General features: G+C 42.9%; 3 protein-coding genes across 8 annotated transcripts in view; all 3 read left to right on the top strand.

The window, feature by feature from the left end:
- The window catches only part of suco (SUN domain containing ossification factor), a 69602-nt gene extending 64648 nt beyond the window's left edge, over nt 1-4954 (top strand). For 4 of the 6 annotated variants that reach the window (XM_060068013.1, XM_060068014.1, XM_060068011.1 and 1 more), the window contains 4 exons: nt 134-225; nt 967-1022; nt 1475-2040; nt 2568-4954. In XM_060068013.1, the coding sequence (XP_059923996.1) occupies nt 134-225; nt 967-1022; nt 1475-2040; nt 2568-2637 (784 nt within the window). In that variant the 3' untranslated portion in view covers nt 2638-4954. Of the gene's footprint in view, nt 1-133; nt 226-966; nt 1023-1474 lie in introns of all 6 variants that reach the window. The other 2 variants (XM_060068010.1, XM_060068012.1) reach the window with 2 other exon arrangements.
- Nucleotides 4955-5832: 878 nt separating this feature from the next.
- mysm1 (Myb-like, SWIRM and MPN domains 1) lies at nt 5833-13520 on the top strand. The gene is made up of 22 exons (XM_060068024.1): nt 5833-6066; nt 6295-6374; nt 6830-6945; nt 7200-7272; nt 7385-7455; nt 7569-7643; nt 7724-7802; nt 7925-8023; nt 8221-8749; nt 8845-9088; nt 9224-9354; nt 10302-10405; nt 10495-10572; nt 10754-10836; nt 10944-10998; nt 11143-11193; nt 11566-11640; nt 11746-11934; nt 12028-12160; nt 12363-12468; nt 12555-12612; nt 12716-13520. Exons 1-22 carry the CDS (start codon nt 5916-5918, stop codon nt 13052-13054), a joined length of 2919 nt encoding a protein of 972 aa, XP_059924007.1. The 5' UTR covers nt 5833-5915; the 3' UTR covers nt 13055-13520.
- Nucleotides 13521-16196: 2676 nt separating this feature from the next.
- LOC132469234 (uncharacterized) lies at nt 16197-19442 on the top strand. Its single transcript, XM_060067161.1, has 4 exons — nt 16197-16463; nt 16902-16992; nt 17160-17251; nt 17497-19442. Exons 1-4 carry the CDS (start codon nt 16268-16270, stop codon nt 18516-18518), a joined length of 1401 nt encoding a protein of 466 aa, XP_059923144.1. The 5' UTR covers nt 16197-16267; the 3' UTR covers nt 18519-19442.
- Nucleotides 19443-19627: the final 185 nt, after the last annotated feature.

The raw sequence follows: 19627 nt of genomic DNA, 5'->3' as shown, positions 1-19627 counted from the left end.
TTAAAAGTACATGTACGTGCATTCACACGTTCACACACTTTCACAAGCATGCACCAAAAGCCTATGATTTAATTCAACTATACATTAAGCATTAGTAATTTTGTTGCTACTGTCCTCCCTGTGTTTGTGTTAGATGTTTTTCGTCATATGATGATATGAGTCTTATGCGAAGAGTGACCTGTCCTCTTGTTCGCTCCAAGTCCTTTCAGCTGTCGTCTACAGATGGTAGGAACTCCTCTTCCACATGCACACGCATACACATACACACATACACTTCTAAGATGTCATTTGAGTCACACACTTCCCACGCATATCACATGAGATTCTAGTTTCTTGTGTCCTCTTCACTTGCCCTGTTACTAGTATTAGTTAACATCTCCCTCCATCTACATTCTCTTGACTACCCTCTCTGTCTTTCCTTGTGATGGCCGTGTCCACCTATCTGATCCCCTACGGAAGACAGTGTGGAGTGTGAAATGGGAGCCACACGTTTCCCAAAGGGAGCGGCCGGCACATTTCCTGATTTAATAAAGCCTTTCACAGAACCTGAAACTCCATATCCCTTTCCCTCTCCTCAGAGCCCCCTCCACTTTGTGTCTGTGACTGTGTGGGTCTTGCTTTGAGAGAGTCATTGCCAGCTTGTGTCAATGTGCAGAAGTATAATAATAGATGCAATGCTTTGGGCTGGCTCATGGTCGATATTTGCAAGTAGTAATGATAGGCTGAAAAGAACGACACACGTCGCAGAAGCGACTTCTGCCGTTTTAGTTTGAACATCAACAATAAACCTTATTTTTATGGAATTATATGCATTTCTAAGCGTTCGGTTCATCTTTTGTGTATGTTATACATCTCCACGTATCTTCAAACCAAGCCACTACTTGCAAGGTCATTTCATGCTTGTTACATGTATGTGTTCCTGTTTGCCATTCCATCATTAACCGAGGCCCTCTCTCCCCTGTTCAGTAGGTCCAGATGACTTGTACATTGTAGAACCTCTAAGGTTTTCTCCAGAGAAAAAGGTACAGTGTTCACCCTAAACCGCTACTGTGGGGCCTTTGGCGGCCATGTTGAGTGTTTGTCTTGGTGTCAGTCGGGAGTAGAGACAAATTAGTCAGTAGGTTTCACTTGGTCTCCCTCCTTCCTGTCTCTCTGCACTTTGGCCAGTATCCTTGTTATTATTCTTGTAACCTTAAACCCAGGAGCAGTGCCATGACGTCAAGAAAAAGGATAGTGACCTGTTTTTGCGAAAGACAGTGTTCATGTTCACGTCAGAAACTTTCCACTTTCTGAACATAATAGTGTTGTCGTTATTGTCCATTGTGCTCTCCCCCCAGCATCACCACCCAAAGTAGGACTGTCAATAATATCAGTAATAACTACTAGTGCTTGGCTTGACTGTGGATTGATTTGGCCTTGATGATTCACAATCTTGAGTCATTAGTTTTATCCATAATATATATTTCCCCCATAGAAAAAGCGATGTAAGACGAAGCCATCGGAGAAGGTTGAGGCGCTGATGATGCCATGCCCCTCGAGCCCCATGGCGAATGGTGGTCCCAAATGCAACGGCTTCCATCGCTGCCTGTCTGCCCCTCCTCCTCCTCTTCCTGCCCTCCTCCCCCCACCTCCTCCTCAGTCACCCCCTAATCCCCTCCCTCAGTACGCCCGTGTCCCCGTGGAGGATGTGACGTTGACGCTCGCTTTCAGGCCATCGTCTGTGGAGACTGGCGGCGGCGGAAGCAGCAGCAGCAGCAGCAGCAGCTCTAGCTCCTCCACCCACTCGGAAGAGTCTTACACCAGCCGCCTCCCCCCGCCCTCCCTCAGCTTCTCCTCCTTGTCGCCGGGTATGTACATCGAGGCCCTGCCCTTCCCGCTGCACCGGGACCCCACAGCCAAGCCCCGCCAGGTGAAGCGCTCGGTGAAGCAGCGAAAGTCGCGGCAGTCTGAGCTGCAGTTCCCCTCCGTGCCAGAGGGGGTGGTCGGCTCTCTACCCAGCCTGCAAAAATTGATCAAGGGAAACAAGGATATCAGCGTGGGGTCAGTGTCACTGGGCATGTCTGAATAACATTTGGAGAGACAGACGCACATCAGAGTGATCATGGTTTTGTGAGTCCCCTGAGCCACACATGGCACTGCTAGCTGACTACCGGTTTCCGGGATAAACCTGGCGCCTTGTCGTCTCTGTAAAAAGTCTACAGCAGCCATGTGCGTTGAGGAACTAGACTGTCTGGTATTAACGGAGCATCATACACTCCGTAAGCTACTTTAAATACACACAAACACACACCCCTGTCAGAGACCTCTGAGGTGGTCACGTGCCTTTTTATAAGTTGGAGAGCTTTTAGTGGTGAAAACATGAAATTGAGAGATTTGTCTTTTGTCTTTCCGTACCAGGTTATATTTTGTTAAGTTTTCTTTTTTGGGGAGGCATTAACCGAGACACTTAAGATTTTGGTGTGGGGGTATGAAACATGAATAGTCCAACCCATTGAAATGTGAGTGAGCTGTCCCCAATAAGGATAGCACATTGTTTTTTTATTGTTCTTTCCTCCTGCCTTTGACAGCCCAACGCTGGATCAAACGAATTGCATTGTTGGGGAACTGAGAACAGATGCTCCGTCTGATGAAATGTGATTCATCAGTGGAACCCAGCAGAACTGTTCCCAGTCCCTCCGTCTTTCACTTCCATTTTTTCTTTTATATAATATATCTTTCCAGTCTTTTTTTCATATGGGACCAGTTTTGACCATTCACAATCATCAGGCCCTATCCCTTTCTATATTTACTTTTCTGTCTTTCTTATTTATTATCTTTCTTGTCAACTCCAAGCCCAACTTTTTGTAGCTGAATGACGAAATGTGCTCAGTGTGTGGATGATCAGTGATGCGGTTGTGTTATTTTGTCCAGGTTAATGTTTAACTTACGTTTAGCTCAGGCTATAAAATCAACTGAAGCAGTCTCAGAAACCTAACCACTCTACCATGAAAAACTTCTTTCATGCCTCTTGGGGCTGGGCCCCAATTCAATACTTTCCCAATTTTCATACATGCTTACATAAATGGCAACGGCCTAATGAGATATTTACTGTAATGGTTGACGTGGTACGTATAGCTGGTGAGGCAGGTCCAACTGGGTAAAGCATAGAGGGGGAATCTCTTTGTAAATGTGACACGCAGCCGAGTCGCGCCACATATCGACACAAGGATCGGTTTGTTTGAATGGAAGCAGGCATCCAAATGGGGTGAGGACTCATACAGAGACCACATGAGCTATGACCTCGTGTTCTGAGGTTTACACACTTTTCTTTCAGACAAGCGCTCCTGGTACACGGTGAAGGATGCCGATGGACTTGTATTTAACTATTTATTTATTTAAATGCCTTATCTTCACAGAATCTTCCACACAATGTAGTCAACCCTGCCTCAGTGTCTTGGGAGACTGGGGGCCGGGGTGGGGGACTGGACACACACAGGTTTCCTGGGAAAAATGCAATATTACACTCAACAGTACTAGTGCTCACTAATGGGCAATAAGCAAAGCACCTTTTTTTTTAAGTAGATGTATTAATATATTGTATCTTTCTGGGAAATGGCTCAATGGTCTTTGAGCTCTGAATCCACAGTACTCCCTGAGGGAAACTCCCTAGTTTCCCTTAACCAGTTATCTACCAATGTCACATGCCCTGAACAGGTTTACATAAAGGACATAATTCTAGCTTTATTTATTGTCTGGCTCCTCACAGAAGCTTGTGGGTATGGGTGAGACTGCTCCTCTTGATTGTGTCATGGGCGCTTTGGAAGTAACATGAAGAAAGGCAAATCCACCGAAATTTAAGATGCTTTTGTGTGTCTTGCTCTCGCTTTCAGTCTCGGTTTCTTACCACCTATGCTGAAGCACAGGCGGACCCCCTGGTAATCCTTGAGAAGTGAAACCGCTCCAACATTATAAAGAATCTATAACTCCACAGATTGACTGAGGAATCACTGAATGGGCATTCCCTACAATGTTTCTATGAATGAGAAATAAGCACCTATTTGTGTTTTCTGAATGGCTACCGATCTCGTTGGGCCTGGAGTTTTGACTATTTGAGATGTAGGCTGCAGGGCTCATCTTCCCCACCTCTTTTAAATTGACCTCTGAAGATTGTTGTCCTGCATCCACCTCTCTGCTCCATCGCAGATGTCTTTCACTGCACTTATTTTTTGCCCTTGATTAAACCAAGTTCCTGTAGAGGGATTGAAAATTTGATCCTGGCTAATTGTTCCATACACGTATGCATCTACTCCATTATTGCTTGCTTTACTTTTTAGCTGTCTTCTCTCCCTCATCTTCTTCACTCATGTAGTGTATGTGTCTGCCCTCCCCTAATAAACATGCCCTTGGTTTTGGAAGAATTAGGATACGAATCATGTTAACGTTTTTACTTAAGGGATCTAATTGAGAATTGGGTATGGATCGGAACACAATGTTTAAATGGGACTATTTCAGATCCACATACCCAGCAGGTTATGGCTTTTATTTTAATTTCTCTTTGTTGGGATTGTGTAATCACTTTTGATTGACTGATAGTATTGACCTGTATGCATGTGAGAGTGTCTCGCTGTTGCTCTCCTGTTTGCCCATGTCTGTGAGTCATGAGAGAGTCATTGTTGATTTTGTTGATCCCATTAAACGCTGAATATAGAGCGATGGATCCCGGTAATCCAAGGATTTCTGTGTGCACTTTGTATAACTCCTTATGCCTTTTTTTGTTTTAATGTCACCATTTTATTTTTCTATTCAACCTTGTATTGTCAAATGTGATGATCTTTTAAAGCTGCCGTTTTTTTTTCTTGTTACCCCTCACCCTCTCTCTCTGTTTGCACAGTAGGAGTGAGAGTAACTACAACAAACTGTAGTGCCATTAGAAACTGTGAATTTTCTTAAATAAAAACGTTTTTGTTGTCTTTGACTTGCACTGCTTTCAGTGTTTCGACATGTAAGACTGCTGGGAAGGTACAATGGTAAACAAATACAACCTTGGATCAAGTACATATTTGGAAACAAAGTTAACACCCAGTTAACATCATACCTGTTACCAGGAAGACGTGCATAATTTATCATTGAGCTGTCTGTTAATAACTGAATTTAGCCGAGGCAGAGACACAATATGATCAGTACAACTTGATACATTTTTCAACATGATGGGGGAATTTCAACATCCCTGCCATGGGTCTGATACACCATGCTTTAGGCCAAATATTTAATTAATTCTAAGTAAAGGGTTTAAAAGTTGAAACCTTATTGGTCCGGTCATCAAATTTATACGAGTAACTCTAAAGCATAAAGGCTGGGCTGCACCAACATGGATTAAATTAATCCTGGTTTAGGGTTAGTAAATCTAGGTTTAAACTGGTTTATAATTAATCAGATGCGTTGCACATCTTAGTTTTAACTCTGGATTAGTTAACCTAGTTTAAACAAGGATTTAAAATAGGATTAGTTTGTGTTCAGTGTCTGCCATGATAGATTCCGGCGAAATGTGAACAAATTACACAATATAATCCACAAATGTATTGGTCTTTCTATTTTTCTAGCCTACATCGTGAAAAAACAACGGTTCACGAGAGAGGGCTCGTGAATATATTTACAAACTCATTTTTTCATAAAGTTAACCGTTATTTTACCTTAACTGTTACAGTTGACACTAAAACACTTTCGACATTTGAAAAGATGTTGCTTTCGGAATTGATGGACTTTGGGGTTATAATTGAGGATAAGAGAACTGACAGTGCTACGCTGGACAAGGAGGAGACCTGGGTCATGTTAGCGGAGCGCTTCAGTGGCTCAACTGGCAGACGAGGGGACAAGACGCCTGCTGGAAAAACTTAAAGGCAAAGGCAAAAAAGGATACGGCAGAAGAGAGGAGGGGGATGTTTAAAACTGGCGGAGGACCACCACCAATGATTACGGACCCTCTATCAAAGAAAATCATAGATATGATCCCGCAGCAGATTTCCCCCCTCCCTAACCCATACAACGATGACCGCGCAGTAGAGAGGAATACAGCGAGAGAAACTGAAAGTCAGTAACGTTAACTAGCAACCATAGCTAGTTACCTACAATTTATAATCGTTTTATAATATTATTAATAAAGTTAGCAGGTTACAATAATGTGTCACCCCTCTGTCCGACGCCATTAATCGGAGCAATGAAATAGTCCATATAACGTTAAATATAACCTCTTTTGTCTCAGCTGTGGGTATCCTTCCATTAATTTGTTTAATGGCTTCGGTGTTTTTGTTTGTTTAGCTGAGACTTGCATTGTGCTGGACCTGATAGAGCCAGTGGAGACGGATGATGGAAACCTGAAAGCAGAAGCAGCATCACCAGTGAATGCCCCTGCTGAAAAGCGCTCTAAGCTTGGCTGTCACCCGGAACTTCTTAGATTGGAGACAGAAAGATGCATGACTGTATTATAGCTAAACTATGACGCTGTTTAGCTATAACATATAGCTTTAGCTTTATGTGCTTAACATGTAGCTCACCAATTAACAAGATATCTACACTAAATTCATGCAATCATTAGTCACAAATTATCATTCAATACACAAGACTAGTGTATTGAAATATTATAAAATTGAACTTCTTCCAGGCATAATGTAGCCTATAACAAGCACTATGTAGAAAAATATCGGGAAAAAATATTTGGACAGATGTGTTCAAGTGCGGCTCATGTTGGTGCCGAATATCTTGTGTAGACTAAAAATAAGTAAATGGCGCCATCTTCTGGCAGAATTGTATGTTTATTCATTACTGAATATTATTCATGTCCACTGGGTGGCAGTGCTTGGATCACTGTGTTCTACATCTCTCAACGTCCTGTTTACGTTCTGATCGATCAAACATGGCGGACGAGGTGGACGTTGACATCGAAGGAGATGAGTTTGATGTCAGTGTTTGGTAAGTTTGAGTTGAATTTATTTGTGAAATCTATATGGACGTAGTAGCTGCGTCCTTCGTCCTTTCATGCCACTTCCCACGGCGGTCGTGTCTAGCGTTATTTAATATTATCTTGTTTTTCAGTCTAGCTGCCATCCCCAGATGCTAGATAGCTTAGACTGTGAACATGTTTAGTCTCTGGCCTCCGCTTCCCTGCTTTACCACAAGTTTGCTGTCGCAAAATACATCTATGTTTGCTTGTCTCTAAATCTCAGTGACCTGGATGAAAACCGGCTTCTCCAGGACCAGTTCGTGCAGTCTGCATGGAAGACCAAAACTGGGATATCGGTATGTTATGGTTAATTATCACATACTTTTGTGATAGAATCAAATACTGTGGTGTGGAATTGTGTACCATTTTGCCTGGCTCTCTTTACATCTTTAATTTTCTCTCCTTAAGCCGTGGAAGCTTGACAGTTCCATCAGTGTGGAGAATCGAGAACTGATCGAGAACATGCTGTTGGAGGAACAGTATCCTCCTGCTGAATTCACAATTTATAAAATCATGTTACCGTTAGATTTCCGACATTTTAGAGAAAGTTTAATCACTTATTAATCACTTAAGTCCTAAACCATACTATTAGATATTATCTTACTGGCCAAGGGATTCCGCAGAATGCATGGCCGACTGCCTCCAGCTCAAAACCTAAAGCTAAGCAGTAAGTGTTTATTGATTTAACTCCAGACAGTATGCTGTCTGTGTGTTTTGGCTACCTATCCTGTTTCTTACACTGTGCAGGTCTCCATCTAAGCCCTCAGGCACAGGTGCATCGTCACGCTGGTCCCAACAAGAGAAGAGGTTTTTTGAAGAAGGATTGGTAAGGAGCCCATGTTTTTAATCGTATCGTGTATGCCATTTTCATGTAAAAAAAAAAATAGCTGTGCGGCTGCGTAGTATATGCATTGACTGTGAAATTGCTAAATTTAATTACTTTTTTAGACTCAATTTGGTCGAAGGTGGACAAAGATTGCCAAATTGGTGGGCAGTCGCACCGTTCTTCAGGTCAAGAGCTACGCCAGACAATACTTTAAGCAAAAGGTTTGTATGCATGTTATTACTATGTAGTACAATTTTAAACCATAGACTATTTCAATTTGAGGCTGAGGCATCTTTTTCTTTTTTTACAAATATTCACAAGCACCATATTGTTAATTCAGTAGATTAACCAGGAGTAGATTAAAAAAAAAAAAAAAAAACTGTTTGAAGAATATTCGTATTTTCTTAAATTTCTGCAGGGTAAAACAGATTTGGAAGCCATGGTGCCCCTTATAGTCCATGAGGCCAAAATACATCTCCCACAGCCCAGCTCCAGCTCTATACTACCATCCGCTCTGGTCAACGCTGTTCGTATCGAGAAGCTCTCAGATGATGAGGACGAAGAGGTGGACATTACCGATGATCTGAGTGACGAAGGAATCTCACCCAAAAAGCCCCAAGTGGAGGACAAGCTAGAGTCCTACGTGGCAGCACCCGATGTAGAGGCAGAGATGGATAGCCAGATCGACAGATTTAGCCGACAAGAGAGAAGCCTAAAGAAGAGCGAAGGGGGAAAGGCTGAGAACCACAGTGAAAGAGCCTTAAAGGAAGACGGTTCTAGTCATGTCGATTCAGCGCCCGCCCACTGGTCAGAGGGGGCCCGGCTGAAAGAGGATGGGGAAGATGTCCCCATCTCTCTGAATAAACCCCAGTTTGGCGAAGGAAGGTCCTGGTCTGAGAGCTCTGAGGGAAGGTCTGGACCCGAGGGAGCCTACAGTGAGACAGCAGGTCAACTCATCAGTGCCACGAATATTAACAGGCAAAACATTCTTCACAGCTACTGAGCAGTTATCTAATATCGATTATATATTCTTTTACTTTAGAAGGCAGTGACAACGGGGTTGGCAAGAGTCCAACTGATGGAGCAGATGAATACCAGGAGGAGGAGGAGGAGGAGGAGAGGGAGGAGGAGGATGAGGAGCTGAATGCCCCAGAACAGGAGATTCATCTGGACATGGAGAGCATCACCGATGACGAGAAACAAGCTATCCCCGAGTTCTTTGAGGGACGTCCATCCAAGACGCCGGATAGATACCTGAAGATAAGAAACTACATCCTGGATCAGTGGTACGTTATTCATTCTCTGCCCAGCCGGAATGATCCATTATTGAAAGGATAAGGCTGGTGTGAAGCTATATTGTCTTATTGCTAACATACTCAAAATGTCTTCTTTATTGCCTGACCATGTGGCTTCATCATTAGGATGAAGAGCAAGCCAAAGTACCTAAACAAGACTTCTGTAAGGCCAGGCCTCAAAAACTGCGGGGACGTCAACTGCATCGGCCGTGTGCATACATACCTGGAACTGATCGGAGCCATTAACTTCAACTGCGGTAAATGAAAAACACTATGAAAAAATGCAGCAATGGATAATAATGCAGCCCATCTCCCATTTGAAGGGAGTCAGAGGTTTGGTAGACAGTTGTCTCAGGTATCAAATTTCTGTGTGGCGCGTGCCGTGCCGTGTGCAGGCACGCCAGAATTCAAAAAGTTAAGAGATGGCGGTTAAAGCAAAGCGCAGCGAAGAATTGAAATACTTTAAAGGAATAGGAGATCATAAGGTGAAATGTAAAATATGCCAAGCGAAATCGAGCTACCAGAGTACTACAGACGCACTATGCGGCAACATATGCTCCTGAAACACAACGGTGAGTTCGGGAAAGCAGACCCGCAGCAACCAAGTGTGTCGGCTATTTTTACCGCCGCAAGACCCAGCTGTAATCCCGGCCGTGTAGAGAAGATCACAACGCTGAGTATTTCCATAGTCCATTTGCTGCCGTTTTATTTGCAGCTTTAAATTATTTGCAATGGTTAGGCTACTTCTTTAGTTTTTGTTTTTTTTAAACCGTTACAGGCCTTGGTTCGACGTGATTTAAATTGAGAGATGCAAATTTATTTTTGTAAGGAAAATGTGTTTTGAACGTTTGCAAAAATAAATAATGAATACTCTGATAACTCTGACTGTTTTGATGGAGAATAAGCATTACAAGTTTGGTTGGTAATATTGCCGTTCATCATTAGGCCTATTCCTGCTGCAGATGCGTTGCACTCTAAAAATTGATTATATTAAACGAGTACTCGATTGATCCTCGAGGAATTCCTTCGATCACTCGAGTTTGGAAATTACTACTCGTGCCCATCCCTAGTATTAGGTTGATCGTTAGGTCAGTTGTTGCTGCAAGGGTGTATCGTTGTTTGTATTTGTTTTGGTGACCAGAAGCTGATATTGCTATGTTTTTTGAAGTCTACTTCTATGTCCCTACTCCTCTCTCTTGAGTAGAGCAGGCTGTGTATAACCGGCCCCGGGTGATAGATCGCTCAAGGCATAAGGAGGGTAAGGATGCCTCGGAGGCCTACCAGCTGGCCCAGAGACTACAGAGCATGGTGGGTAGCACCTCAAACCGCATTCAGGCTCCACCCCTACAGTTAACCCTATGTCCGGTGCTGATGGGATGATGTTTTGGTTTTCACAGCGGACCCGTAAGCGGCGTGTGCGGGACCTATTAGGGAACTGGTGTGACTCGAGGGACTTGGAGGGGCAGACATATGAGGTATACCTGCATGTCCGTCAGCATGGTATTCAAATAAATGATACCACAGTAAGAATCACAGCTTGTTATCTTGGTACGACACTAAAGCTGTCATTGGTCCCCCTGAGAAGATCCACCCTTGACGGTTTGCGAATAGATCAAGTAGGTTATCATCGTTTACTCCTCCCATTTCCTATGTTAGCATCTGAGTGCTGGGGAGCTGGCCCTCCGCAGGGAGGAGATGAAGAGACAGCCCAAACCCTGCAAGATTGCCCGACATAAAGAGTAAGACTACAAGCTAAACTGTTCCTGTTGCTAACAAACCACAGGCAGTGGTTTGATATGGCCATCACTGATATGGTCATTGTTTGGACCCTTCCTTTTTCTTCTAGATCCTTCGATCCGTTCCAGTTGATTATGTGCAAGTCTTTCGGGGAAGATGTTAAGGTGAGCTGCAACTGCTCAGGTGCTCCCCACTGAATCAATATCCGCCAGGATGTCAATATGTTTTACAATTTAAGGAACAATTTAATGTGAAACTGCGTAGCATTTGTTCTGAAACTATGACATTCGCTGTGATCTTACCAACAGGAGCCGTTCCGGGTAATGGTGTGCTCAGAGGCTCTCCTCATCATGGACATGGTAGCCTGTTCTTCTGTTTGCTTTTTACCAAACATTTCGACAATAAAGACATAGAAGGATGTGTGCTAAGTCTGGCTACTAGTGCAAAAACAGAACTCACACGTCTATACATGAACACGGGTCAGAGGAACCGAGACCAACCTAGAACTAGGACTGTTAAACACACAGAGCTTTACTTACGATAACGAACTGTGTGGGTTTAATTAAGGTAACGAGCTGTGTGGTTTTAATTAAGGTAACGAGCTGTGTTGTACAATCATGATGTTGGTCCGTACTGAATAGTATGTTCGCGTTTAACTTCTTTCTCTGGCTTGTGCAATGGGAAAGCAGGTTGTTTTATGAACTAATAAACTCCATCCTCTCTTCCCTCAGCATGCCCATGTGTCCAGGGGAGAGGTCATTGGACTACTGGGAGGAACTTTCAATCAAAAAGACAAAGTCCTTAAGGTAACAACGGTGCTCTGACATTAAAACAAAATTTCACGTTAATGTTTTATATATTTTTTATTATACGTTGAGTGATTGTTCATTATACGTATGAATCTATTCTAGATCAGCGTGGCCGAGCCATGCAACAGCGTGAGCACAGGCATGCAGTGTGAGATGGACCCGCTGTCCCAGACGCATGCGTGTGAGGCGCTGTCAATGCTAGGGTACAGTGTGGTGGGCTGGTACCACTCGCACCCAACCTTTCACCCCAACCCCTCGCTACGGGACATCCACACACAGGACCAGTTCCAGGTAAACAGGATTTAAGATCTTCTGTATACAAATGTTAGCAAGAGATTTCTGAAATTAATAAATTAAGGCTGTTGGATGATTTGTGTGTTGCAGAGCTACTTTTCCCGAGGTGGTGCTCCATTCATAGGTATGATCGTGAGCCCCTACAACCCTTCCAACGCTTCGCCACATTCACAGACCACCTGCCTTCTAGTGAAAGAGCACCAGGAATCATCCGGCTGTCAGAGTATGTCTCTCTCACAAACACGCACACACACATACACAGCCCCACATCAAAAGAAGATACATTAATTGTCCCTCATCTTGTGTGTGTGTGTGTGTGTGTGTGTGTGTGTGTGTGTGTGTGTGTGTGTGTGTGTGTGTGTGTGTGTGTGTGTGTGTGTGTGTGTGTGTGTGTGTGTGTGTGTGTGTGTGTGTGTGATCTCCAGAGCTGCCCTACAGATTTGACTTCCTGCCATCCCAGGACATTCCAGACTGGGAGCAGCTAATGAAAAGATCTCAGTGGATCATAAGAAAATATTCCCAAGCACATGGGTGAGTGACCCATGATAGTTTGGTGCTCGGTGAGCAATTCTGGTGAGTTTGTTATGAAGGAGATAATCTGTTTTTCCTCTGGTCAGAATTGTGCATATGGACAGGTTCTTCCGGAGGGATTCCCACCTCACCTGTCTAGAAAAGGTCAGTCTTGCGTAACTCATCCTGCAGGGTTGTAGCTTGACAAACGTTTTGTTGTTGATGCATCGAATTATTTAACCCAAACAAACTCTCTTAATGTACCTAGATGCTGTCGTCCCTGGCCAGATACCTGGAGCCCCTGCCCGATGACGAGGGAGACCCCTTCCTCACCCAGATCCAGGCTCTGTTCCAGTCTGACTTCATCCCCAAGCAGGTGGATGAGCACCAGGAGGAGGAAGATGGCAAAAACTTTGACTCCCCTGGCGATCACAATCAGCCAAACAGCACAGCGCATCCGGGAAGGGGCTTGGAGTCTATTGGCTCAGGCAGTGGTGCAGAATGGGAAGTGGAGTCCCCACCGCAGACTGCAAACTCAGGGACTGAAAGTAGTCCTGTGTTACATCTTGGCTCAGTGTTATTAACTGGTCATGATTATTTACTGTGATATGTCTGAGAGGTTAAATCCTTTTAGATTTAACCTCAATAGAAGGTGAGAGATTTGTTATGGAGCCTGGTTTAACGTAGTTGATTGTAAAGTGCTTTTATTTCTTTGACAATCTTAGTCTAACTGATACGCTGATATAATGGACCATTGAGCAATGTGAAACTAAAGGTTTAGGCAGTATGCATGTAATTTGTCTATGTATTTTTAGAGAAAGGTAATATAGTTAGACCTCTTTGTATAAAAATTTATGTATTTGCTATTCATGGTTTTATTTGTTGTGTATATTACTTATTTAGATAAATTACAATACATCTGAAAAAAAATAAGGGCAAGAAACTATGATAGGCTAGTCAAGTGGTGTAAGGTGATGCTTGTCAACCCTTATAAGGTGTTCGGGTCTGTGGGACCCGTTTTCAGTTTTTAGCTTTATAAAAGTGATACAAATAATTATTTTTTTGAACTAAGATTCATTGGCTTTGGCTCATTTCCTGTGAGGAACATAAATCCGAAAACATTTTCAATGACCCCCCCCCCCTGTATACCCCCCCTTCACATTTATATTACACACAGGGTGTTCGGGTCCAGTGGACCCGGAGCTAGTTTAAGTGTGGAAATCATAGGTTCTGTGCACCCTCATTTTCCCTTCTTCCTGTGTGTGTGTGTGTGTGTGTGTGTGTGTGTGTGTGTGTGTGTGTGTGTGTGTGTGTGTGTGTGTGTGTGTGTGTGTGTGTGTGTGTGTGTGTGTGTGTGTGTGTGTGTGTGTGTGTGTGTAGAGAGTAAAGCAGGTGAATGGGCCCTTGGTGTGAGCACCCACAATGTGCACCCACTGTTCCCGCACAAGGTTGCAAAATTGGAGCACCCAACACTATCTACACCCATATTCCCACACATTTCACCCTCTGTCTTGCGGGAACCAAGCTTGGGGACCTGACACTATAAAAAAGCTCTGACAGTGTGGTTCCATACCACAACTGATCAAGATGGCAAAGCGATTCTCTGTTCAGACTGCCTTACAGTTGATATTTGAAGAGACAGAGGGTTTTGATGGTGATGCAGAGGAAATAGTTTCAGAAAGTGAGGATAACATTTCTGAGTCTGACACCGAGTTTGAAGAGGAGGATGAGCATCAGCCGGCTCCGAAACGTAAAAGAGCCTCAGGACTAGCCCTTCAGCAGCCAGGACAAGCCTGCGAGCAGCAAGCCCCAGGACCATCCCGTGAGCAGGCAGGTCCAGCCCGCAAGCAGCCAGCCCCAGGAACATCCTGTGAGCAGCCAGGACCAGCCCGCGAGCAGCCAGCCCCAGGACCAGCCCGCGAGCAGCCAGCCCCAGGACCAGCCCGCGAGCAGCCAGCCCCAGGACCAACCCGCAAGCAGCCAGCCCCAGGACCAACCCGCAAGCAGCCAGCCCCAGGACTAACCCGTAAGCAGCCAGCCCCAGGACCAACCCGCAAGCAGCCAGCCCCAGGAACAACCCGCAAGCCAGATGTAGGACCAGCCCGTCAGCCAAAAAGAAACGCTGTGAAGTGTGTGGACCCATGATGGACAGAAAAACACAATATACATGCAACCAGTGCAAAAAATACATATGCAATACACACACAGTGAGACTCTGCCCCTCATGTGTGGTATAGTCTGATATACGTATAATGGCCATGTTCAAAGGCTTTAATGTGTTGTTCAGACAGATGTTATTGAGTATGTTTCAATTTCTAATGATGTTGATTATTTCCCAGTTATAATAATAATAATAATAATACATTTAATTTAGAGGCGCCTTTCAAGACACCCAAGGTCACCTTACAGAGCATATAGTCATCATTCAAAACTATGTAAAACAGACTAGGAATAAAAGGAAAACAGGTTAAACATGAATAATAATAATAATTAATAACACTCAAAGACGCCTAAAGTGAAGGGGGGACCTCACTAACCACCACCAATATGTAGCACCCACTTGGGTGATGCACGGCAGCCAGTCGGCGCCAGAACGCTCACTACACACCAGCTTGAGGTGGAGAGTTAGGGATGAGGTGGAGAGTGAGGGAAAAGAACATATTTAAACACTATCGACCATATTTAAACACTGTCGATCACATTTAAACAATATCGACCACATGTAAACACTATCGCCCACATTTAAACACTATGGACCACACGTAAACCCTATCGACCACATTTAAACACTATCGCCCACATTTCAACACTATCGCCCACATTTAAACACTATGGACCACATTTAAACACTATATGGACCACATGTAAACCCTATCGACCACATGTAAACCCTATCGACCATATAAACACTATCGACCACATTTAAACATGTAAACCCTATCGACCACAATTAAACACTATCGACCATATTTAAACATGTAAACCCTATCGACCACATTTAAACACTATCGACCACATTTAAACACTATCGACCACATTTAAACACTATCGACCACATTTAAACACTATCGACCACATGTAAACCCTATCAACCACATTTAAACATGTAAACCCCTCTCGACCACATTTAAACCCTATCGACCACATTTAAACCCTATCGACCATATTCAAACCCTATCGACCACATTAAAACCCTATCAACCATATTTAAACACTATCGACCACATTCAAACACTATCGACCACATTTAAACACTATCGCCCACATTTAAACACTATAGACCATATTTAAACACTATCAACCATATTTAAACACTATCGACCACATTTAAACACTATCGACCACATTCAAACACTATCGACCATATTTAAACACTATCAACCATATTTACACGCTATCGACCACATTCAAACACTATCGACCACATTTAAACCCTATCGCCCACATTTAAACACTATCGACCACATTTAAACCCTATCGCCCACATTTAAACTAGTTTAAATGTGGCACATTTAAACACTATCGACCATATTTAAACACTATCGACCACATGTAAACACTAGCGACCATATTTAAACACTCACACAATTTGATATATATCACTATATATATATATAGATATAGATTTGTGCTGATTATATTATTATGATCTATCCTTGTATTTAAATTGCGGATGCCCATAAAGGGTATAAATTGCCATCCCCGTAGGCCTATAGACGGGTTTCTGTGCAACGTCATCGCAGATGTGCGCGCGCAGCCAGGGGGGCAGAAAGCGGGACATTTGTCATTTGTTTACCAGCGGAGTCAGCGGAGAACGAAAATGACAAGGAGCTGTTGTGCTGTAAACTGCACGAATCGGCAAAAGGATGGAAGGAAACTGTTTAATATCCCGAGAGGATCTCATCCTTTTGCCAAGAGAAGAAGAAGATTGTGGCTCCAGGCCATTAAAAGGGCGGATTGGGGTCCCGAAGATCCTAAAGGCGGCGAGAGTCTGTGCAGCGCCCACTTCGTTTCTGGTACGTTTGTCTTTTCCAACATGAGCTGGATAATGACTGAGTAGGACTGCGTGTGATTTTACCATACTTAATGAGGATATATTAGTGTGATTTACTGACTAACTGGCCAACAAATTTGTCCGTCTTCTACTGAGTTTGTAAAGTTTAACGTTGGCTCGCGGTCGTAACCTATAAGTTTAGCTTTTGTTGTTACTGTAAGTACCAACATTAGCTGCATGGCTGGTGTAGGTTTCTTGGTTCAGGCTGAAAGTCATACAAGAAAGTGTCTTCACAGTTCACACAGCTAATGTTACAGTGTACGATTTTCTTTAACTCTGAACCCGTAACTTAAATGCTTGTGCTATTGGTGCTCATTATGACTGAGCTCGTAAATTAGCAAATAGGTTAAAAAATGTGAAAATAAACAATAAGCATAGCTAATCTCATTCTTTTTCTCAGGGTCACCGTCCATGGATTGTGATAGTCCAGATTTTGTTCCATCCGTTTTTTCACACAGCAGCAACAGAGACATCTCGGGAAAGGTGACAAGGTCAGTGTCATGTCATGTATTTGAAATTTTCTAATTTCTTGGTAGCTTGTTAATTATCTGAGCAAATAAGATATTCTTGTGTGTCTTTCTTTATTATGTTATTGTATTATCTCTTAATGTGTTGATTATTTTGGGTTTTTAACTTAACTCTACTCTGTTTGTCCTAGATATGAAAGAAAGAGAATAAGAGATGAAGATAAGGCCCCTGCTACCTGCCCCACAAGCCAGCCTGAAGCAGATACTGTAGATTATTCTGAAGGTATGCACAAGTCATACTATTAAGTGTGTGTTTGTGTTGGTTGGTGGTCAGGTGAGTAGAGTGACAGAGAACCAGACAGATAGTGTGTGTGTGTGTGTGTGTGTGTGTGTGTGTGTGTGTGTGTGTGTGTGTGTGTGTGTGTGTGTGTGTGTGTGTGTGTGTGTGTGTGTGTGTGTGTGTGTGTGTGTGTGTGTGAAAGCTGATGTGTTGCACATGAGTTAATTTATCTCCTTTTTGTGTTGTAGATGAATGTAAGTTTGTGTCCAGAAAAGAGATGCACCAACTCAACCTGCAGTACAACCAGCTCCGTGATGATTATGAAGCTCTGAAAAGAGAACTGTATGCCACACAGGAAGAAAATAAACATCTGAAGGAGCAACTGAAGCAGTCCAAGTTTGGGTTTGATTCCATAAAAGACACAAATGCTAAAATAATTTTTTTTACTGGTTTACAATCATTACAAATGGTTATGTGGCTGCTGGATATTGTAAAAAGAAGCACACTTGTGCTTAAGGGTGGGTTAAGTTGGGAGAACCACCTCCTTTTGGTTCTAATGAAAGTAAGACTTGGACTCACCAACAGAGACCTTGCCTACAGATTTGGGCTTCCATTCTCAACTGTATCAAAAATACTAAGAGACTGGATACCCATGTTGTCCTCAATAGTGAAACCTTTGATAATGTGGCCTAGTAAGGATGCAGTGAGAGCAAACATGCCAAAGTGTTTTAAACCCAAATTTAGGAATTGTCGATGTATTATAGACTGTACTGAAATCTTTATAGAAAGAACACACAATCTTAAAGCAAGGGCTGAAACCTGGTCAAATTATAAGCACCAAAACACAATGAAATATCTAATAGGAATCACACCAGCAGGAGCTATATCTTTTTTGTCTAGTGGGTGGGGAGGTCGTGCCTCTGACAAGGTAATAACTTTAGATTCTGCCTTTTTGGGTAAACTTGAGCATGGTGACGAGATCCTTGCAGATAGAGGTTTCCTTGTTAGAGAGGATTTGGCCAGTGTAGGAGCAACATTAAGAATACCAAGTTTCACGAAGGGGAAATCTCAGTTGCCAGGTTCTTGTGTTGACACTTCACGTCAGTTGTCAAGAGTCCGCATACATGTGGAACGAGTTATTGGTCAGCTTAAAACCTTTAAGATACTGAACACTGTCATACCCATCAGCCAAGTCGATATGCTAGATGACATTTTGACCATATGTGCTGGTCTTACGAACCTTAGGGGGGCTGTGGTGGCCCGGCGATAACTGTGTTCAGAGTCAAGGAGGTGTACATTATTTTCCATGATTGTGTCAGGCTTTTAAGGGCTAATGAGGGCAATGGTGGTCACTTAACTTGCTCTCACTGTCTCTCTCACTTACTCATCACTCTCTTTCTCTCTGACTATAAAATTAATAACAGTTATGAATAACTAAATTTGATCAGACAGGATCATTCAGAGTACAAAAAGGTTGAGAACCACGCACGCAGAACTATTTCATTTATTTATGATAATGGAGAAACTGCGTTTAAAGCTGACATGGCAAATATTGAACATGAACTGAATGTTGTAAATGCAATATATTGAAGGCAATGCAATTAAAATTAAATGTACATCTCAACAATGAATGAGTGTACATAATTAATACTATATGAACTCATTTAACATTTATACCTGGACATTTTTTTTTTTCTAGCTTTCAACTAAGTTTTGAGTATTATCATTGTCTGCCGAACTCAAACTGCACTTCTTTCTGGCGATGAACAATATATATCAGTGCTGTTTGTGATTTTACGTAAATGTACATTCAGAAAAAAATTAATGAACACTTAAAGAGTCAGATGTGTTGTTTGTTTGTTGTTGTGTTGACAGTAATGAAGTCAGTTAGATTTTGTCAGGTGTACCTATCCATCTTTGCTCATTACATCAGTTTTTTCTTAAATGCTGTTGTCCAGCATCCAGTATTTACCATTGTTGGATGTATCTATTTGCATCCACATTTCCATTTTTTGGAGTATCTGGTAATGTTCACACATGGATAGTGAAAGTGTTGGCAGCAGTCTGTGCACTTGATCATTTTGCCAAAGCTTGGCTTTTTGCAGTACAGACATTTGATCTCTTCTGCCAGGTCAGGGTCTTTGCAGCGGCAGACAAGTTCTGGGAGGAGGTGGTCCATGAAGAAAGATTCAGCCTTGGGAAGAGTTTCTTGGAGAAAGGGCTCATCTCTCCGTAGCCGGCAAATGATGCTGCTTGTCTTCGTCCACACCATGAAGTCACACATGTCCATTTGAGAAACATACATTTGTAACTGGATCTGTGAGTAATATGGGTGGGTGGGTCGCAGGTCATAGTTTCCATCAAGGCAAAAGGATGCAT

Source organism: Gadus macrocephalus, chromosome 12 (genome assembly GCF_031168955.1).
Source record: "Gadus macrocephalus chromosome 12, ASM3116895v1".
Classification (NCBI taxonomy): Eukaryota; Metazoa; Chordata; class Actinopteri; order Gadiformes; family Gadidae; genus Gadus; species Gadus macrocephalus.
Note: the sequence above shows the minus strand (reverse complement) of the source record. Positions and strands in the feature narration are given on the sequence as shown.